The following is a 22,016-nucleotide window of genomic DNA, read 5'->3' on the forward strand; positions in this document are numbered from 1 at the left end:
TACATTTTCCAGTATTGCCTGCACTGATACTAGTTTATGTAACAAATGCACATACTGGCTGGTACCAACTTTTATTAGCATTGTGCTATAACTGTACTTAATCTTAAAATATCATTAGAGTGACTTTTGGAATTTGTTTCATGAATATCAGTAAAGCATGTAAGGTGGAGCAGCTTTACACATTGTTTAAATGTGTTTATACATACATATATTTATTTATTCATTTTGTGTTTACACGTCAAGTTTGCAAGTGTAAATATCTGATTATTTTATTTTTTTGCTACAACTCTGATTAGCTTGTTCAGTAGTGATATGTTCTGCACGCAATGTGTGGTGGGGCACTGAAATCTGCTTTCAGTTTTCCTTTTGCATTATAGTTGGGCTTGTAAGATTATGACTTGCCAGAGCAAAACACATTAACCACTAGTCATATGAAGCCTATACTCTTAATCTAATGAGGGCTAGAAATTAATCATTAAGCATTTGTAGGGCCATAGTCAAAGGAAATCCAGGTTCTATTTACTGCATAATGGTGAGGATATAATTTTGCTGATGCATACTGAAAGGATATCCCTTATCAGGCTGATAAATGCTGAAATGGATTTTCTTTTGCTTGCTTTTCATTCCTTTCCCCCCTGCATTGCCATTCTGTTCTTACTTGTAATTTGTAATCTTACTTACATTTCTTATGGTTAGCTTTTCCAGTATATTCTGTACAGGTATTGGTTTAAAATGGAAATACTTTCCAAAAACCACTTGATACTTGATATTCAGAAACTTCCTGGCTCCTTTCTAATCCAGGCTTCAACCTGAGTTTGGTATTGAAACAGGCTTGGTTGTCCTGGTGGATAACTTATGCCAGGAACAAGTATGCAGTTCTTTTGGTCCTTTTGGACTTATCTGCAGCATTTGATACCATTAACTATGGTATGCTTCAGCTGTCTGACATTGGTGGTAAGGCCCAGGGTATCCAGTTCCCTATATCTCTTGAATCCATTCTGTCATTGCTTTCTTCCCCAGGTGAGGCCATCAACTTTTTGGCCCATCGAGCGCATTTTGAATTTTAGAAAGTGCTGTGGGTGCCAGTCAGAAAATGGCTGCTTTGGGAGGCATGGCTTTGGCCCAGCCCACTTCTGTGCCTCCCCTGCAACATTACTTTCCATCGAGGGCATTAGGCACTTGGGTTAATAAAGTTTCTCCATGTGCCATTAGGAAATGGTGCAATGGAAACTTTTCTAATGGATATGGATGAAAGGGGCCCTTCTGTTTTTCTCCTAGAGCTGTGACAGAAGGGAGAAGGGTTCATTGAAATAGGGTTTGAAAGAAACTCTGGTAGATACAGGAGAAATGAATGCATGCATGTCCAGCTATTTGTTAAACTGAAATCTATGATTAAAGCAGACTCGTTTCTATCATGCAGCTTGCCTTTTCAATCAAAATTTGCAGTGTTAATATTTGTTTAAACCCTTGTTTTCTCCCCCAAGGACTATTGTTATCAAAGCAATATAAAACATGGTGGATTATTATGAAGTTCTAGGAGTGCACAGACATGCCTCACAAGAAGACATTAAAAAAGCGTAAGTACCAATCTTTAAAACTGTAGGTAAGCTGCAAATATGTTTTGAATTTCTTTGAATGTAATGTCTCCTCCACATTTTGAGTGGGTAACATGGTCTCATACATCAAGTTACTGTGTTCATTGCTTGTGATCACTGGAATTATTTACTGTATCAGATGATGTTCTGTACCAGACAACTGTCTTGAGAATCGTTAAGGCATGAGAAGAATTCTTGAATATGCTCTTCCAGCAGTTTTTGGGCTATATCCAAGCCTAGTTTGCTCTCGGACTCAATGCATTTTTTCCCTCCCCTTATATCCTGAATTCAGAAGATTTTGCTTTTAGCTAACACAATTCTCATTTTGTCTAGACTGGGAATTTGTGGGTAATGTTGACTATGGTCACTTTAAACAAGCCAACTTCATAAAGGATGATTTGAAGTTGACTTACTTTGATACTAACAATAATCACAATTCCTAAGTGGGAAGCTTTTGCTTTGTCCTCCCTCAACTTAAAGGGAAGGAACAGGTGTATGTGTCCTGGGGAAGAGGCTAGGCTCCTTCATATAGCATTAAATCATGATTTTGCTTTCAGTCCAATACAGCCTTTCAATTCAATACAGGCTCCCGAACGCCTTGGGAGTTGGAACGTTTCGGCTTCTGAATGATCGAAAACTGGAAATGAGTGTTCCAGTTTTCTAACTTTTTTTGGAAGCCGAACGTATGGCGCGGCTTCTTCTATTGTTTCCAGTGTGCCTCCACCATGGGGAACCAATCAGAAGCCATGCCTTGGTTTCTGAACTTTTTGGAAGTCAAACGGACTTCTGAAACTGATTCCGTTTGACTTCCATGGTACGTCTGTACAGCCTTTATACTATGTAGGATGCTATTCCTATTTGCTTGTTCTTATGACTGTCCTAGGTATGCTGTTGCAGTGTTTCCGAGTTAAAACAGCTCTGCATTTCCTAGAAGCAATCTGCCTATTTTAGCCAAGAATTACTGTCCAAATTTTCAAAAACATATCTTAATGAGATACTTTGATCAGTTTGGTTAACTATTAGGGGGAAAACTATAAATAGCATTCACTTCCTTATTCCTTCAGATGAACTTTTTCTAAGAGCTTTGGAGGATCTTGAGAATGCTGCTGGCTGCTTCTCTTTTCTCTATTTAGTATTACTAGCCGTTTGCTAAGATAACTGAATTGACAACTATTGATAGTATTTCCCAGAATCATGTACTATAGTTTGGAGGGCAGGAGCCTATCATTGTTTTTCAATTTGAATATCATAGCAATCTATGGTTAGTGACATTTGGGAAATGGAGAGGGTTATTAAAAGGTTATTAAAAGTATCTTAGCTCTTGCAAACCTTAAAGCTTATCAATGTACACTGTATTATATTATGTTACTATAGCGCTGCCTTCAAATAATTCATATTGGGAAGTTACATATCATTTTATTAAAAGTTCCTGTAATCAGTAAACATCTTTGAGTCCAGTGCTGCAGTAGGAGAGGGGAATTCCCTCTGTGTGTGGGGGCTACATTGGATTACACCCACTGCATTTAAAGTATGTGTTTGATGACTACTTTAACACATTAAAGGTTTGCCTGGTGCCTTCTTTATGCACCTTTAAGCGCCAGTCACATATATTCCTCTTTAACCAGGCCTTTGATTGATTGATTGATTGATTGATTGGCATCCTATGCCCTTTTAAAATGTGTTGGGAGGGAGTTATTGGGTTGTTTTTGTTTTTATTTTGATTATGTATTTTGTGCTTTTATATTCTCATTTTATCCTGTGAACCGCCTTGAGACCTGCAAGTACTGTATACTACTACTACTACAACTACTACTACTACTACTATAACTATAACTTAGCCAATTGAATTAATCAATTTCCCCTCTCATTTGGTATGTGTTGTCCATCTTGAATAAAATCAGCTTACACAACTTCCCCTTTTATTTCAGGTACCGCAAACTGGCATTAAAGTGGCACCCTGACAAGAATCCAGATAACAAAGAAGAAGCTGAAAGGCAATTTAAGCAAGTAGCTGAGGCTTATGAAGTTCTGTCCGATGGTGAGTATTAGATAAATTTAAAACATGTTTTTTACCTTCTAAATCTGACTGCAAATTTGGCTCAAGCCAGTTCCTTACCTTTGCATTTTGGGAAGTTACTTATTTTTAGAATTGATTGCCATCAAAATAACTCTGTGCTGGAATTTTACAGCTTACCTTCCCAGTTGGGATGAGACCATACTACTTGCCAAAGCAAAAGCTGCTGCTAATCTGGGCTAGCAGTGAAACATGTTACACAACTTTTATTTCTTGCCAAAGAACTGGCTGTAGCTGTCTGTGCTGTTTGTTGCAGAGGAGGTTTTTTTTTTACAAGGAATGCTCTCAACTACTTTTTTTTTAAAGAAGAGACAAACAAGGGTTTGTGTTCTGTGTGCTCTTATCTGTTAGTATATTGAGTGGGATTATATTATTAACTATAGAACAAAGCTTATGTTGGACATAAGTTGGTCACACTATTTAACAAAAGCAAACACCAAGGCTTAGCATTCATTCTGTATCACGGATAAAACTGCTTTGTTCTCTGCAAAATATGTTTTATATTTAGGGAAATATCTGGACCCAATAACTGGATCCTCTCATAGTGTAGCATACTAGCTTTTGATTTGCGAGATTAATAAGCCATCAAGTTTATTAGCAATAATGAGATTATGGCACTCTCCCCCCACAGAGGAGTACTGCAAGTTTTTAATGGGTTTTTAAAGTCTACTTATTTTGAATTGCCTTGTTAAATTGACCTTTTTTAATGCTTTAGGTTTCAAATAATTAAACTGTTTTGAAACCATTTTAATATTACTAGTTTTTTTATTTTATGCTTTTTATTTTTAAATAATTGACATGTCTGGGTTTTTTTTTTTTTTTGCTTTTCTATTATGATGAATTTTCTTACATGGTTATGTTTTAAAAGGACAGCCTATTAATGCTGCTGTTGATTCCAGTAGTGTTTGGTTTGAGAGATTCATCAAAGTTATATCAAACAGGTTTTTTTTAATTTGAAAATTTCCTGATATTTCTGGATTGTATTTTTCTGCAACACATGTTTTTAAGATATGGTTAATTTATAGATTTTGAAGGCATTTAGTTGCAATTTGCAGGAAAGAAGAATACTTTTTGCTTCATGGCTGAATAATAGATATGGGATGGGGTGGGGAATCAAAGGGCCTTGTCAGTTAGCAGCTTGAACTTGAACACCATTAAAAATTCATACTAAGTAATGAATATGCCTCTGCTTTTTATTTTATTTGGATGATTACTGTTACATATAGCTGCGTCAAAATAATGTAACTAGTTTTATATGCATAGCTTACATATTGAGGCCCATTTTATTACACATTTTGATCCTTTCGTTATAATGATTTAAAATAGAATGTATTCTTAATATATAACCTTAATATATTTTTCCATGTTTCATTACTTTCATATCAAAGTGATCTATTTCTTACCTATTCTCTGTTCTTCATAGCTAAAAAACGTGATATCTATGACAAATATGGAAAAGAAGGCTTAAATGGAGGAGGAGGTACGTAGGGATTTAATGCTTTCTCCTATTTTAATGCTATGAATAACTTTTTAGCTAAAGATGTTTCTGCCATGCTAATACAAACAGGTTAATTTGGAGATCCAGTGAATGCCACCAGTGCCTACCATACTGAATTCTGGCAAATTTACTAACACTCATTGGATCCCCCAGTCAACATTCACATTTGTTCAGCAGCAACACAATGGAACAGGGAGTGTAAACCACAGAATCAAGATTGTAGCTGGAATGAATCACCCACTATATTGTTGTACAAAGTTTAATGGAATGTTGCTGTGGAAAAATTGATGGGAAATAAAGTAAGTTGCATGAGATAAAATATGTGAAAATCAAACAACTTATATATGATGAAATCTAACCCAACAGAGGAATTTGATTCAATTTGCATTAACTAATGAATGGGATGAACTCATAAGTAGCATGAGACTCGTAATCTCAAGTTGTCAGTTAAAGCATTGCAGGGGGTTGGACTGGATGACCATGTGGTCCTTTCCAACTCTACGATTCTGTGGTTAAGAAAAGTGATCAATATGAGTAGGTAATATGCTCTTCTCATAACTCCCTGCAGCCCATCTGGATGTGAAATAGTTCTAAGTTCCACAGCATATTTGCCAACCTGAGCTCCTTTGATAGGAAGAGCCAGATTATAGATAGATAGATAGATAGATAGATAGATAGATAATTAGATCAATAAAATTCTCAGTTACCAATCCAAGGCAGAAGGCCTTTGTGGTCTTCAGCTGGGTGAAGAACTAAGAACTAACTAAAAAAAATTAGAAGGAATATACATTTTATATTGATCAGGAACTGAACAATGGGGCGGGCTTTCACATTTATTTTATTGTTCGGTGTGGTCAGACCTACTTAAAACGCAAGCTATGAATTTACCATAATCTGGGAAGGGTGAAGAGAGTAACTGGGAGCCCTGCTTCATCAGTGGTTTTCCACGCAAGGCAGTCTGGCACATTCAAGTACTGGCCTGTCAAAATACTTGGCACCCTTTTCTTTGGCTTCATCGCTGTTTGCTGTGATTTTTATCATGATGCCAGAGTCACAGTAAATTTAACTTAAAGCAGCCAATGTTTGCACAAAGGGGCAAGTAGTTTACACAAAAATGACACATGGCATTCTGTCACCCATCTTTATGTGTCATGACTGCTGTACATTGTGGGGATTGCTGGGTATGCAGGTCTAGTAAAGCCCAGGTGAACAGTATGAGCCCGCAGTGTTGTAATTACTGTGGAGTATGACGGTGGAGATTGAGCTTCAAATCACTACTCAGCTGGAAGTTCACTGAGTGACCTTGGCTTGCTACCCCTTAGTTTAGTTAAGGGTGAGATTGATGATAATAAGGAAGAACTATATATGCTTCCATGGAGGAAGTAGTTTGAAAATGTAAGAAATGACATGCTAATGAATTTGTCATTGCTAATTCACACAATGACTCAGACTTTGCGGAAAATCTTTGTCATAACGTTTAAAAAAGAATATTCTAGTCCTCTTAACACCGCTTCAAATACCTTAGAAATGAGCTCAGTTTATAGTCCAAAATGTGTGTTGAGGATATGGGGAGCTTTAAAGCATGGATTTCCTGATCTGGGAATCTTTGGTTGCAGTTCTTATGATTGTAGTAAAATTGTCAATATGCCTCAAGAAAAATAATAACTTTGACAGGTTTGTCATACTGAACCATTACTGAGAACAGTATAAATGAAAATAAGTTGCAAATGTTAAGAGATTTAGATGTGTTAGGATCCCGAAGAACTGCTGTGATATTGAGTGCTCTCTTGTTGCAGGTGGAACTCATTTTGACAGTCCATTTGAATATGGTTTTACATTCCGGAATCCGGAAGATGTCTTCAGGGAATTCTTTGGTGGAAGAGACCCATTCTCATTTGATTTCTTTGGTGAGTATACAACATTGACATTTTTGGAAATATGGATATGCAGAATGTTGAAACGCATATGTTGGTAATAAATATGCTGCATTTTTATCATGTATGGATCCCAATAAGGGTATGTGATAATAAAATCTGCACCTTTTATACTTACTGTTGGTGTTGACAAAAGGATAGCTTCAGTATACAGAGTCTGACTTTGTATCTTTAATTGGATATTTCAGGGCTACTGTGAATTTGTCTGCATCAGTTGTTGGAAAACCATAGGAGGGGAGAGTGTCGCTGTCCACAGAGCCTTCTTGTGGGTCTCCCATAGGCATTTGGTTGGCCACTGTGAGATGCTGGACTAGATAGGGCACCGGCCTAATCCAGCAAGGTTTTATTATGTTACGTTCTTGTTGGTAGCACTGCAGCTACAGCAGTGATTTGCTTTCAAGCTTTCCCCTTTGAAATTGACTTACTTATTCGTATACATTCTGAGGTCTTATGGAGCTAGTTACCTCCGCTGTAAACCAGCCTGAACCCTTTTATTTCTTTTGTCTTGAGGTGACATGGGTAGTAGTAAATAGGATTCTGTATAGCTAAATTTATATATTGTGCTCTAAATATTGTCGGGCGGGGGGGGCAGGCTTGTTGTAAACACTGCTTGGTGATGGTGGATTCTTTGAAAAGTGCAAGACGGGTTAATGCAATCTAGTTGGCACCCCTGCTTGGGTTGAGTGTGCTTTGATGGTTTGGGAAAGTGTATGGAAAATTGGCTAGCAAGGTGCTTCTGAACGAGCTGGCCGCTTTTTCTCTGAGACGGCACCTTAATGACCAGCTAGAATACACATGTGGTAGAAGTGTCTGAATCATAGGGATGACAGAGTTAAAATTGCATTCCTTGTAAGCAGGGCATATTTAATGTCTTTAGCGTTATTCCAAATAAATAGAGTGGGAAACTTCTGTATCTTTACTAGCAAGTGTCAGAAATCAGCTTGAACAAAGCTCTTAAACTGCTACCTTCATTGAGATCCACCAGTGTGACAATTGATCACTGAACTATAGTATATAATTTATCATTCATTGGTCAGCTAGGGTAGTTCAGTCGTCAGAGCATGAGACTCTTGGTCTATGAAAAGAGTTTCAGTGGTCAAAGCTTAGTATTACATAACTGTTTAAAGTTATGAGGCTTCACATGTAAAAGTTCATTTAATTCATAAATTAAGGTATTGCAACTCAAAATATTGAATAACAAATTAATGAATTGACTTAACTGCAATTGGTACTTTTTGTAGATACCTACTCAATGATTATCACTTGGCTGCCAGAGGAGTCTAATGAAGGATCAGAAGAAAGGTCTATAGAGGAGCTGGAGGATGAGTGTAGTTATGAGTCAATAGAAGTGGCAGAGGAGCTGGAGGAAGTGCTAGAGGAAGAGCTTTATGAAGAATATTGTGAAGATTTTATTGAGGTCTTTGAAGAATATGATGAAGGATCTATTGAGTTGGAAGAACTACTAGTGGAGGAGGAGGACTCTGAAGGAGTAGCAGAAGAGTCATTTGAGGAGGAAGTGAGTTTAGTGTCAGAAGAGTGGACAGAAGAGCCTAGCAGTATAACCTTGGAGGAGCTGGAAGAAGAAATAAGTATAGGATCAGAGTTGGAGGAATTCTACTGACAGGAAACATTAAAATTAATAAATTATTTATCTAAAATGTCTCTCTACTTCTCTGAGGGCACTTAGTTGTGGAGTACAAAGTAATTTAGTAATAGTTTGGTTTGAATACAACAATACTTCAAGCTCTTACAAGCTTTGGGAATGCTCAGAATATTTAGCAGATCCTGAATGCTTGCTTTTATGTAGATGGCTTTGTTCATTATATAGGCTTATGGTGCCTATTATAGCCCTTTGCCCCTCCCAATTTCATTTTTGAAATTGAGTTCTGCCTTTTTTTATAACCATGGAGGTGTTTAGCTAGGGTTTTTTAAAAGTTGTTTGGGAGGGTGTTGTGCCTATATTTGAGGAGATGTTGCCTCCTTTTTTTGTCTGTGCTGTTTGTATTTGTTAGTAGTTCTAAGCATCGGCAGTTTTTCTCCTGTGAAATGAGTATTTTGTGGTGCACAGTTTCTTAGATTTCTAAAAGTGCTCCGTTTGGGGACCCCTTCAAAGCAGTGTAGAATAATATTCGTTAGCCTGAATAACGAATTGGCCTTCTGTGTTGAAGTACTGTAAAATTACTTATTTTTCCTTTGAGATGTTAATAGAGCGGTGCAAATAGATCAACATTAATGAATGAAATTACTTTGTGGTGGTCTCATTCAAGCAGTCTGAGAGCTTGTATATAAATATGTGTTCAAATTAAAGAACTTGTAATCAAATTGTATCCCCTTCAAAATGGTTGCTGAAATTGCTCCTGCTTGGTTTTCCAAGTATTTCATAATTGTACTGAAGGGGTGTTAACAGATGAGCAGATTTTCAGCTACCTTGGTTTAATTGCAAAACTTGTTTCCTTTTGGGACAAAATAGCTCTAACCATATTGAAGAGTATCTTTCTACACAGTTGGGTTTTGGTGGGGAGAGTTGTCTATACACTTGACACCTAATTAATCTATTTTGTTGCCTTATTAAGCAGATCACCAATATGTTTCTGTTGCGAATAAAGTAGCACATTTTTGTGGTTAACACATATTCTTTCTCCAAACATCAATATTGTATCTTTTCTGTGATATGGAAGTTTCTTGATACTGTTGTAACAAGTGCCTGGATTCACATGTGTGCAGCCCTTGTTATGGATGTGTGTTAACCCTTAACCTTATACCCACAAGAAGCTCTCACAGAGGAATAAAGTAAGTTTGGCTTATTATATGACATAGGAGCGGCAGAGTAATTAAGTGCTGCTTAAGACAGCAAAGTTACAAATTAAGCAGGTAGCCAATGTCTCCTAGTAGGACGGGCTTTGAGATAAGGAATTTCTGTCTTTCCCTCAGAGTTCCTGCCCATTTCTCACCTTGCCCATCCTAGCCAGTAGAGGACTGAAAACTGGCCATCTTGTTTGTTTTAACCAACTTTGATTCTGAGCCATTTATCTGACTCTAGCCATTTGTCTGCTATCTGCCTTCAAATCACCTTACCATTGTGTAGATGGCTCCAATTGAGGAGTTGAGTATCCTGTGCTTGGCAATTAAATTTGCATGTGTTAATCTTTAGGTCAGATGTGGGTGAACTCAAAATATGTCTGAATGCCTTTCAGGAGGCTTGGTATCAGGCTTGCTCCAGGGTCACCAAATTTTATCCTGGAGGGTTTACTGTCATGTTTAAGTTGTGCCAACCTTGTACGTATGCCATGCTCTACAGAGAGCAACCTTATCACAAGTTCAGATTCACACACTCCTGTTCACACTGTGTGAGGCCCATATCAATGCAAAGCATTATTTGTGCATTTGCTTTCTCTCACACACCTTAATCGCTGTCCATTTTAGCCCTACTGCATTACAGAGCATACACAGGTGAACTTTTCAGAAGCATTGCCATAGAAATAAAACAAGTTGGCTCAAAATGAACATGTGGTAGGTTAGGTTAAAAAGGACAAACATGCTGACTGCTATCAGCTAAGCCAGTTATCTTCATGTTATCTGTCAATTCAGTGCATCCCATTCAGTGGAAACTGTCTTATTCCTCTACTAACTGTTACTGGAAGGATAGTGAGAGATTTGCAAATGGATAACTCACTTAAGATAAGGTATTGCCTGCTTCAGTATATAGTTGCATGGTATCTGCAACTGGGGGGCTCTGCAGACAGGGGAAGAGATAAAAGATCCCCAAATAACTTCCTAAGCACCTCGTTGTGACCACATAGTTCTGCATTGCATACATTTAGTGTTTACAAAAAGTTTTCACATTAAGATTATGGATTATCACTGTAGAGTGGGATACTTCACTCAACACAAGTCAAAATCAGAGTTATTTTGGGTTTTGATTTTAGGACATGCTGACCTGCGTAACTTGAGCACTTCGCAGAAAGAAGCATAAAACAAAGGTTAAAATTAACTATGTGCAAGTTAAGGTTTAAACTCTGTTCTCTACAATTTAGTTTTTCTACAAATCATGTGTTTGATATTTGGAGCTCTATCACACTAGGTGCTAGGCATGTAGACAGATGAGGTCAAATAACTTGAATGGAAAGGAATACCTGGTGAATTAAGTGTGTTGATGCAAAGGCATACAGTGATAGAACTGAATGGGATGAAGTACACTTTTCCCAAGAGCTCAGTGTTGCTGAATGGTAAGAGAAGGTAATTTGGTGTACCTATGGAATTGAAGGCTTGAGTCTCGCCCAATTACAGTAATTTTAATATGGCCAGAATAGGGGTAACTTCAGGCCTCCTTCCACTTTACATTCATAATCCTATAGGGTTGAGTGTGACAATGTGTTCTAAGCAAATGACCAGGTAACTTAAAAGAAAAAAGCGAAAGAAAACTTGGTTATATATAGATGCATAATAGTGGGCAGTAATATAATATTGTTCATGTTTACACAAGTGACCTTCATAGTTTGCTAGTGAGTCAAATCACTTTAGCAGGAATAATTTAGACTGTTGCATTAGTGGTTTACCTGATAATGCATTCAGCTGAAAAGGGATGTGTTCTCAAGTTTTAATACATGAACAATCTTTCCAAGCTTTTTGTCTCATTTGTAGTGCTTGGGAAACATCCTACCAAAGCACTAATGCTTGTTTTCATGTATGAGATACCGTATTTTTCGCCCTATAGGACGCACTTTTCCCCCTCCAAAAATGAAGGGGAAATCTGTGTGCGTCCTATGGGGGGAATACAGGCTTTCGCTGAAGCTTGGAGAGCGAGAGGGGTCGGTGCGCACCAACCCCTCTCGCTCTCCAGGCTTCAGGAAGCTATCAGCAAGCCTGGGGAGTCCGCGGGAGTTCCTGCAGGGCTCCCTAGGCTGCGGATAGCAGCCCAGCGCGCGGGGCGCCCTGAAGCAGAGTGCCCCTCGCGCCGGGCAGACATCCGCAGCGTGGGGAGCAGCCTGCCGCCCGGCGCGCAGGGCACCCTGAAGCAGAGCGCCCATTGCGCCGGGCAGACATCGGCCAGCCCCACAAGCTCGAGGGACAGCGGGGAGGTGCAGCGCCGCCATCCCGCTGTTCCTCGACCTGGTTTGGAAGCTGGCGCTGGAGAGAAGCACGCTTCTCCCCAGCGCCAGCCCCACAAGCTCGGGGGACAGCGGGGAGGCGGAGCGCTGCCATACCACTGTTCCTCGACATGGTTTTGCGGGGGAAATAAAGCAAAAAAAATTTCCTTTATTTCCCCCCCAAAAAACTAGGTGCGTACTATGGGACGAAAAATACGGTAGTTTAGCTAACATTGTTACCCTTTATGATGATAGCACATAGACGTGTGCTATGCCTTTTAGCAGTATGCACAAACACTCATATATGTGCATACCCCTAATATAATTGCAGTCAAAGGGTCGGAGGGCTACTCCAAATCATTTTTCATTGACCCTTATTTTCATATGCATACTATGTTACAAGAAAATATTTAACTTGATTTATCCAGAATAAATACTCTAGGGAAAAATGTGTGCTATGTGGAATTACGTCTCCATTGCAGTTAGTTGGTCTAGATCAGGCATAGGCAAACTCCGGCCCTCCAGATGTTTGGGACTACAATTCCCATCATCCCTAGCTAACAGGACCAGTGGTCAGGGATGATGGGAATTCGTATCCGGAGGGTCCACTGTATTGTTTTCTTGGAAATTTGATTAGGTTTACTTGGTGCCGTGGTCTCTTTAGGGTTCTGTGTCTTTCTAAGCCAGCCGCAGTGCCCTGCAAATACATTTTGGTAGTTTTGAACCTAATGGGTTATAAGTCGTATTCAGAGTAGAGCCACTGAAATTAATAAACTTAAGTCTGTTGTGTCCATTAACTTCAGTGAATTTATGTTAGGTAGGACTATACCACCCAATATGGATTATTTGAGAGTTAAGTGGATTCAAGATTCTGGGCAAAATCTTAAACAGTTGCATCTGAAGGCCACTGTTAATTCGTTTGCCCATGTTGCTGTTGACTTAGCCTCAGGCTTATCCAGCAGAAGAGATTTTTTTTTGCAGCTTTCACCTCCATTTTTCAATTTGGACATTTACAAAGATAAGAATTAGCAGTATGAGAGCTTGAAGGTTATGGGCTTGTTTGATTTACAGATGTACTGTTAAGCCCTATTGGAAAGATGTTGGTCAAATTAATTAGTGTGATTAACGACCAAGTGAATTGTGTAGCAGCAACAGACACCATTGTTTTTACCAACAGTACAACAGTGGTTGAAAACCTAGAACCATTGTACAAATCTATGATGCAACTGCATTTGGAAAACACGACAGTTCTGGTTGCCGCACCTCAAAAATGACACTGTAAAGTTGGGAAAAGGCCTCCAAAATGATTGATGGGGTCGGGCAACTCCCCTGTGAAGAAAGATTGCAGTGTTTGGGACTTTTTAGTTTAGAGAAAGGTGAATAAGTGGTGACACAATTGAAGTTGATAAAATTATGCCTGGCATGGAGAAAGTGAATAGGGGAATTTTTTTCTCCCTCACCACACTAGAAATCATGGACGTCCAAGGAATCTGAAGTTCAAAGATTGAGGACAAGTGAAAGAAAGTACTTCACACAGCAGATAGTTATATGGATTTTACTCCCATGGGAGGCAGTAATAACAGGAGTAATTAAAAACAAATTCACTTAATTTGACAACTAATTCTAGATATGTTCCATATTTTGTATGGCTGGTTTTCACTCATGAACAAGGTGTTCTTCCTCCTCTTTTGAAATGATGTATGATTTTGGAAGTAGGGGAATGAGTGACCTATCAGAGAGGGTTTTTTGTTTTGTTGCCATTGTCAAATTAGGTTGAAGAGAAAGAGCTACCAAAGAAAACTCCCTTGAACAAAAATTTAGTATACACCCAAGACAGACAGATGATATTGAACGTATATCACCCCAAAAGCATAATGGTCCCAGGTTTTTATCCATCTTGCTCCCCTTACTTCTGAAGGGGATGGAACACATGTTCCCCATGCTGTAAAATGATGTCACTTAAGCCCAAATAATTGGATGCCCATGAGATTATGTATCTGAATCTGTGTTTATAAATTAAATCCTAGTAAGTATGTTTTAAGTTGCAAATTTCAGGAATGCCTCCCTAAGGCCTATTTTATAGGCTGTCAGCAAAGCTGGGGTTTTTGTCATGTTTTCACAGCTGCAGCCACATTAGGCTCCCTGACTGGTGAATGTTCATGATGCCTGCAAACATTGACTACACTTTATATGAGCTCAAACAAGTATCCTTGTAAGATACATTACGTTTATAATGTGTGAACAGGCAATAATATATGCAGGGATGTCTAACAGGTCGATCGTGATCTACTGGTAGATCCCTGGGAGGTTTTGGTAGATTGCAGTCGATCGCTGGATCCTTTCCTCAGCGGTGGTAAAGTACCGTATTTTTTGCTCTATAAGACTCACTTTTTCCCTTCTAAAAAATAAGGGGAAATGTGTGTGCGTCTTATGGAGTGAATGCAGGCTGCGCAGCTATCCCAGAAGCCAGAACAGCAAGAGGGATCGCTGCTTTCACTGCGTAGCGATCCCTCTTGCTGTTTTGGCTTCTGGGATTCAGAATATTTTTTTTCTTGTTTTCCTCCTCCAAAAACTAGGTGTGTCTTACGGTCTGGTGCGTCTTATAGAGCGAAAAATACGGTAAAATTTGGCCTCCACCCACCCTCCATTGTTCCATGATCCCCAGAACAGAAGACAGGCCTTTTTTAGTGAGATCTTTGGGTGTTCAATTTCCCCCCTTTCCCCCTAAAAAAAGCTCAGCAACTTTTCCCTGAGCCCCTAAGAACAAACACACAGATATATATATATATATATATATATATATATATATATATATATATATATATATATATAGCATCCAGCATGGAACTTGTTATCAGGCACTCTTTGATTTAGATAAGTTTTGAAGCTGGGAAAATAAGAGATGCTTCTGATACCGGAAAACTGCATTTTAACTGGAGTGACATAATACATGTGGAAGCAACGAGTTTCTCCTGTGCCACAGGGTACTTTGGACTTGGCACACGGACTTTTTCCTCTGCCAAAAGGTTCCTGGGTGTTGTGCACATGTAAATGTTATGCATTCTGGGTAGGATCTAGATTGTTGGTTGCATGTCTGTCCTGTTGAACTCATTGCCTAATGTTTCATTGCTTAACCTGTTTTTTCCCCCTTTGGCCTTGTTCATATTTTAAAATAATATGTTCCTCTTAAAAATCTGCAAGAACTGAAAACTCACTTTTTACAAATTGTTTATTTATTGCATAACAACATTTATATACCACTTGATTGTAGAAAAACACCTCAAAGCACCTACAAGCATATAATTTACACCACTTGTTTGTTTTATTACAGTGGTGCCTCGCAAGACGAAAATAATCCGTTCCGTGAGTCTCTTCGTCTTGCGGTTTTTTCGTCTTGCGAAGCAAGCCCATTAGCGGCTTAGCGGCTTAGCGCTATTAGTGGCTTAGCGGGCTTAGCGGATCAGCTGATAAGCGGCTTAGTGGATCAGCTGATAAGCGGCTTAGCGGCTTAGCAGATCAGCTGTTAAGCGGCTTAGCGGATCAGCTGATAAGCGGCTTTGCGATCAGCTGTTAAGCGGCTTAGCGGATCAGCTGATAAGCGGCTTAGCGACCAGCTGTTAAGAGGCTTAGCGGCTTAGCGGATCAGCTGATAAGCGGCTTAGCGGCTTGGGGAAAGGGGGGGGAGGAAAAAAACCCCGCAGGAACTCGCAAGACATTTTCGTCTTGCGAAGCAAGCCCATAGGAAATTTGTTTTGCGAAGCACCTCCAAAACGGAAAACCCTTTCGTCTAGCGGGTTTTCCGTCTTGCGAGGCATTCGTCTTGCGGGGCACCACTGTATTTTAAAATGGTAAGCTTCATTGGATGCTTTGGCAGAAAAGCGATCTATAAATGAAATAAATAAATAATGCCGCTTAGCATAGCATACACATAAGCTTCAAAACACTACTTTACAAAAGTTTCATGAAAATACTTCCCCTATCAAAATGGGTGCATGTGTCACTAAAATGGTTTTTGTTTTTTAATAAAAAGGTTACAGTAGTATATAATCAATTCCTGTTTGTTATTCCTAGTATGTTCATAGTTCATATGTCTGCTTAATGCATCTTCAAACACTTCATGCATATTGATACAACTTACTTGTACCCACTATGGTAAAGTGCTTGGAGTATAACTTTAGCTTTCAGGTAGTACTCAAGGATTTCATATATGCTCACAATCAGATGTAATGGACCATTTAAGTTTATTTTGGGAAGACATGGCTTCTACAATAGATTTGGTTTCAGAGAGGAAAGACTAGCCCTCAATTTTAAAAGAGATAATGCAACATATAAAATCACCGTTGAGCTTTCAAAATGCCAACTACTTTAACTTCACATTGCCAGAAATTTTCTTGCTTGGTTTCTTCAAGCACACCCATTGTGGGTTTTCTAATACTCTTTTATGATCTGTAGTCTTTGTGAAGGCTTTAAAGATATTTTGTTAAAGTGAATCTAGAAAACCAGATTCATCTCCTTTAACAGAGTTTAGTAGTTATACTTTCAGGATTTTGAATATATAATGTATTTCACTAAATGGCAATGATGAATTAAAAATGAACTACCTGCAGTGACATTGAACCTTTCCACAAAATCAGCTGCATTCCTTCCGATAGGGAGAAAAAGATCACAAAGGCTGTAAGCCTGTGCAGACTTTCATGAACACAGTGAGGTTTACTTCTATGTATACATGCATAGCATGGGACGCGGGTGGCGCTGTGGGTAAAACCTCAGTGCTAGGGCTTGCCGATCGCATGGTCGGCGGTTCGAATCCCCGCGGCGGAGTGAGCTCCCGTCTTTCGGTCCCAGCTCCTGCCCACCTAGCAGTTCGAAAGCACCCTTAAGTGCAAGTAGATAAATAGGTACCGCTTTATAGTGGGAAGGTAAACGGCGTTTCCGTGTGCTGCGCTGCTGCTGGCTCGCCAGAGCAGCTTCGTCACGCTGGCCACGTGACCTGGAAGTGTCTCCGGACAGCGCTGGCCCCCGGCCTCTTAAGTGAGATGGGCGCGCTACCCTAGAGTCGGACACGACTGGCCCGTACGGGCAGGGGTACCTTTACCTTTACCTATACATGCATAAGGTTGCACTGAAAAGCAGAGACCGCTCCATGTATCTGCCAGTTGGAGAACTAATGTTTGTTAAAGATAGAAAGTGTGTGATATTGGAAGTAGACAGCAAGCACTGGCTTGGTTGTCTTTAATACTTAAAAAATCACTAATTTTGTACCTTACTTAACAGTGTTTAGTACTGAAGCTTACCGGTATATGATTTTTAAAACTTTATTTTTATTTGCAGAAGATCCTTTTGATGACTTCTTTGGCAATAGGCGAGGGCCACGTGGAAATAGGAACAGAGGTGGTGGATCCTTTTTCTCCGCTTTTGGTGGATTTCCTGCATTTGGGAGTGGTTTCTCTTCATTTGATACGGGTAAGGTGAATTAAATTCAGTTTAATCAGCGAATGTAGACAATTTCCTAATTACAGCGAAGTTTAAACTGTAAATGGTAGGATTGTTCGATGATCCACTAGTTAAGACATGAAAATTTGGGAGTCATCATCCCTGAAAATTGGCTGTGCTTGCCCAAGGCTGGTGGGAGTTGTAGTATAGCAACCTCTGGAGCACCACAAATTCCCTTCACCTGAGCTACAACTGAAAGAAAACAGTTCTGAATCCAGAGCTATTTTAGATGCACATAAAGGCTTGAATTTGAACTCCCCTGTAGTTTGTTTTCTGGAAAGTTCATCTGTTTCAAAAGTGATTTTCCATGTGACATTGGGTAAACTATTATTAGTAATACTAATACTAATACTAATACTAATAATATACCACCCTTCCTCTGAAGAGCACAGGGTGGTTTACATCATAAAAATAAAATTACAGTTTGGATTCCAGCTAGCTTTTAGGAAATGTGTCATTATGCTGTCTTCAAAAGGCTTGCAGCATAGGTTTAAACCAGTGAATGACATAATTTTAACTTTCACAAGCAATACATCATGTGGTTTACTGTTAATGAAATTTCTTAGTATCATTATATTAGAATATCATATCAAGGACTTCATTTTGAGTTGGAGCATCGAAAGCTAAGGAAAAACTACAGCTAAATTTAAGAGATTGGCAGTTGTTTAAAATTGCTAGAATCAGGATATAAACTGGTATATGAAGTTAATAGACGTGGTTACACATAGTGGCGTGACAAATCACTTCTGAATTTTACTGAGTTTATTAATCTGTGAAAAAAGCAGGAGTGAAAAACTGTTGGTCCTTTGGGGGGGGAGATGTACCCCTTTTTTTGCCTTGGTTCAAGTACATTCTGACACTTTGATTCCCTTACTAGGTTTTACTTCGTTTGGTTCTCTGGGACATGGGGGCCTTACTTCATTCTCCTCCACATCGTTTGGTGGCACCGGGATGGGCAACTTCAAATCTGTATCGACTTCAACTAAAATAGTTAATGGCAGAAAAATTACTACAAAGAGGTACAGTGATCTAAATTCACATTTCTCAGTAGGTTAGTTATGTAACTGGTTTTCTGTAGTCTTAATAGAATTTTAAAGATATAGAATTATAGAAATATATTGCTTCTCTCTTTATTACTTGCCCAAGGAAGGAAACAAATGCTTTCACTAGGCAGAATTACGTAACTTCAAAGTGTGTTTACATTAGTGACACACTCAGTTCCCAATAAGCTTAGGTTCTCTGTTTTCAGGTTGCTGCCTCTCATTTTCCCAAGTTTTGAGTGTGGTGTTAGTGGTGTTTGAATTAACTGTGATTGAGGTGCCAAAGGTCCAGTCCTAGTGGATTAGAGATGTGATAAATATGTGAAATTGTGATGTCGGATCTGGCTGAAATTGGAATTGTGCTAAAATGGTGGCTCAGGATTTCATAATCAGTTTACATAAGCAGTCAGAATTGTTCTAAGCTTTTGCATAAAATGAAACTTTCCAGTTTAGCTGCTGCTATTTGATGCCAATCAGTGGTAATCACTTTATGGACAAGATATCCATGTGCCAACTGGTTGTTATTTAAAAAAAACCACACACTTCAGAAAAGACTATTAAATGGATTTTTATCCTGCAGAATTGTTGAGAATGGACAAGAGAGAGTAGAAGTTGAAGAAGATGGCCAGTTAAAGTCTTTAACAGTAAATGGTAAGGAGCAGCTGCTACGCTTGGATAACAAGTAATTCAACGCACGCATTTAACAGAAATGTTAAGCTATAACGAGCACCCTTTGAGGATTAACAGGAACATTTTTTTGAAGATTTCAAACGAACTCTTTTCATTATACTGTACGTAATCTAAAGTATTTATAAACGGCTCATCGGAGCTCATGATACTGTCAGACTTTTGCGTTTATTTGCTGGGACCACATGAATAGGACCATTTTTTGTCCTTAAAATTGTTGTAAATTTCTGTATGCACTTTGCTTTTTATTAAACCTGATTCTAGGTGGACAATTACCCTGCATTAGCGCTAGGGCAAAATTGTACACTAACATTAGCATGAATCCTGCTTTTTTTGATTTTTTTGTTTGTTTGTTTGATATGTGAGCCAACTAGTAGTTTAAATCTACTGTGAAGTTTAACATTTCTGAGGCAGATTTAGTTTCAAGCTTTCAATATTTAGTAGTGAAATAATGTTAATATGTTACAGATGGTGCATTTTTGGTTTAAACGAATTAAGGATGTTTTCTAGTTGTGCATGAATGCTGGCAATTTAGTCAGTTTTGACATCTAAATGTGTAATGTTTAAGCCTAGGCTAACAAAAGTTAAAACTAGTGAGCTTGGGTACTTTGTCATTTTTGCTAAAACGTTAAAAAATGAATAAATGCTGATGTTTGTGGTGCATTCTTTCATGGGTAACATTTGTAGCTTTTTTTGTGCGCCTGTGTAACTTGGATGATAACTATACTCTGCTTTTCAGTACCTGCTTACTTCAGAGTTTCTTCCTTGCAAACGTTTCCCCATATAAGAATTGGGTGCCACTAAAACATTAACCACAACATTCTCAACTAGACAAGTGTTATTTCTCTGGATTAGGTAAATGTCACACCAGCAGGTGTGAAACAATTGTTTTCCCCCCCCTCTGCCTGCAAACCTGCCCCCCCATCTGCGCCAGAGAGTTCCCTGAACCTTTTGAAGCAGATTTTGAGAATGTGTGGGGAGAGCAAGAGTTAAGTTCCATTTTCACGAAGCTCATTGCTCAAGCAGGACATCAGAGATTGATATTATCCCCTAAATTCATTTTTTTGTGAACTGACATAAATGTAGTTCTAACCATTATTTTTCAGTGAGCAATGCTTTTTGTTTTTTCCTGAAACAGTAGATGGCTGCAAAAAGCAAAATAGGAAACATGTATTTGTTTTTCAGTTTAAGTGTTGCATTTTTTTAGACTGCCATTCAGTTGGATAAGAACATGGGCGAGTCCCTTATTCGGTATAAGCTAGGCTCCAGTGAAACCTATTTAAATTAAGCTACGAGACAGAGGATCACACTGGAAGTGTGGGAGAAAAAGAGGAAGGTAAACCTTTATCAGGGCAGCTTTGCTCTAAAATCTTTAGATCATCATTAGTTGTAATGAAGTTGTTTCCTACTGGTGGTTAACCTGTAGCCTTCTGGAAGTTGTTGGACTACAGTTCCCATCCCATTGTTGTTCCTGGTGGCTGGGACTGATGGGAGTTGTAGTCCAATAACATCTGAAGGACTGTAGGCTAGCCACTGTGCTATATAACTTCAGCAGAAAGTCAGTACCTATTAATTTAGGACGTGCAAGTGCACTTTGTATCCATTTCTAAAACTAACCATAAGTCTAGCTTTGGATATCCTCCCTAAAAATTATAGAAAGTATCATTCCTGCATTGCAGGGAATTGGACTAGATGACTCTTGGGGTCCCTTCCAACTCTACAATTTTGTGATTCTATGATCATACCCTTTTAAGGTCCTTCCTAATGTAAACCTCTCAATGGTTGGCACATGTTCATATATCTTGGGCTGTGTCCTCCAAATTGACTGTACTTCTGTAATTAAAGAGGGGAGGGGACCATTTCACCAAACTCCTTCATTGGGAGAAGAAATTCTCCAGCACTTCCTTGTGGATGTGGAGCTCACCACTAGCAGTGGCTGTAGCATAGTTTCTTTTCCCCTGAGTCCCCCCCCCCCGTCACTTTTGTAGCAGCAGCAATGGCCATGTTGACAGACTGACCACCATTTTGCATCTTCCACAGTGCCCCTGGCCAAGTGCCATTCTAGGGCATGTGGGACAAAGGAATGAGAAAAGGTCAAATGTATTTTTAACACAGAATTCATTAATCAGTAACCCATTATGATCTATATTTCATTTCTTATTGCTGTTCTCTTTGGGAAACATCAGTCTAGAATGATGAGGGTGAATGATACTGAGTTAGGAAAGGCTAATCAAACTTGCTATAAACAGAAGCCTTTAACTGAAACAAAAACTAGCTGCCTTGTGCATTTTCCATTTCACTCCTCATAAATTCCATCCAAATTGCTAAAGGAGAGCATTAATAGGTTACTTTCATTGAAGAATCAGCCCCTGGTACTTTTTCAACATTCACAGTTTAAGAACTATTGACAGTGCTAGTTGTAGCTTATTATTATCTTAAAAACAAACTGTATTGTTGAGCAAAACTTGACAAGAGTTAGAAGGGTAGCCCATCAACAACTATATTATGGTGATAAAATAAGTAGAATACTGTACATTATTTCATATTTCAAAACACAATGTGCTTAACTTGCCACATGGGTGCTTTTGCTGGAATGGTTCTATGCAGG

At 38.9% G+C, this 22,016-nt stretch overlaps 1 protein-coding gene across 2 annotated transcripts in view; it reads left to right on the forward strand.

Annotated features, from left to right (window-relative positions):
- The window catches only part of DNAJB6 (DnaJ heat shock protein family (Hsp40) member B6), a 57,441-nt gene that overhangs the window by 3,992 nt on the left and 31,433 nt on the right, over window positions 1-22,016 (forward strand). For both annotated transcript variants that reach the window (XM_053410592.1, XM_053410591.1), the window contains exons 2-8: window positions 1,485-1,577; window positions 3,524-3,633; window positions 5,093-5,149; window positions 6,964-7,074; window positions 17,520-17,651; window positions 18,559-18,700; window positions 19,302-19,372. In XM_053410592.1, coding sequence (XP_053266567.1) covers window positions 1,513-1,577; window positions 3,524-3,633; window positions 5,093-5,149; window positions 6,964-7,074; window positions 17,520-17,651; window positions 18,559-18,700; window positions 19,302-19,372 — 688 coding nt within the window. In that variant the 5' untranslated portion in view covers window positions 1,485-1,512. The remainder of the gene's footprint in view (window positions 1-1,484; window positions 1,578-3,523; window positions 3,634-5,092; window positions 5,150-6,963; window positions 7,075-17,519; window positions 17,652-18,558; window positions 18,701-19,301; window positions 19,373-22,016) is intronic.

This window comes from Podarcis raffonei, chromosome 12, assembly GCF_027172205.1.
Source record: "Podarcis raffonei isolate rPodRaf1 chromosome 12, rPodRaf1.pri, whole genome shotgun sequence".
NCBI lineage: Eukaryota > Metazoa > Chordata > Lepidosauria > Squamata > Lacertidae > Podarcis > Podarcis raffonei.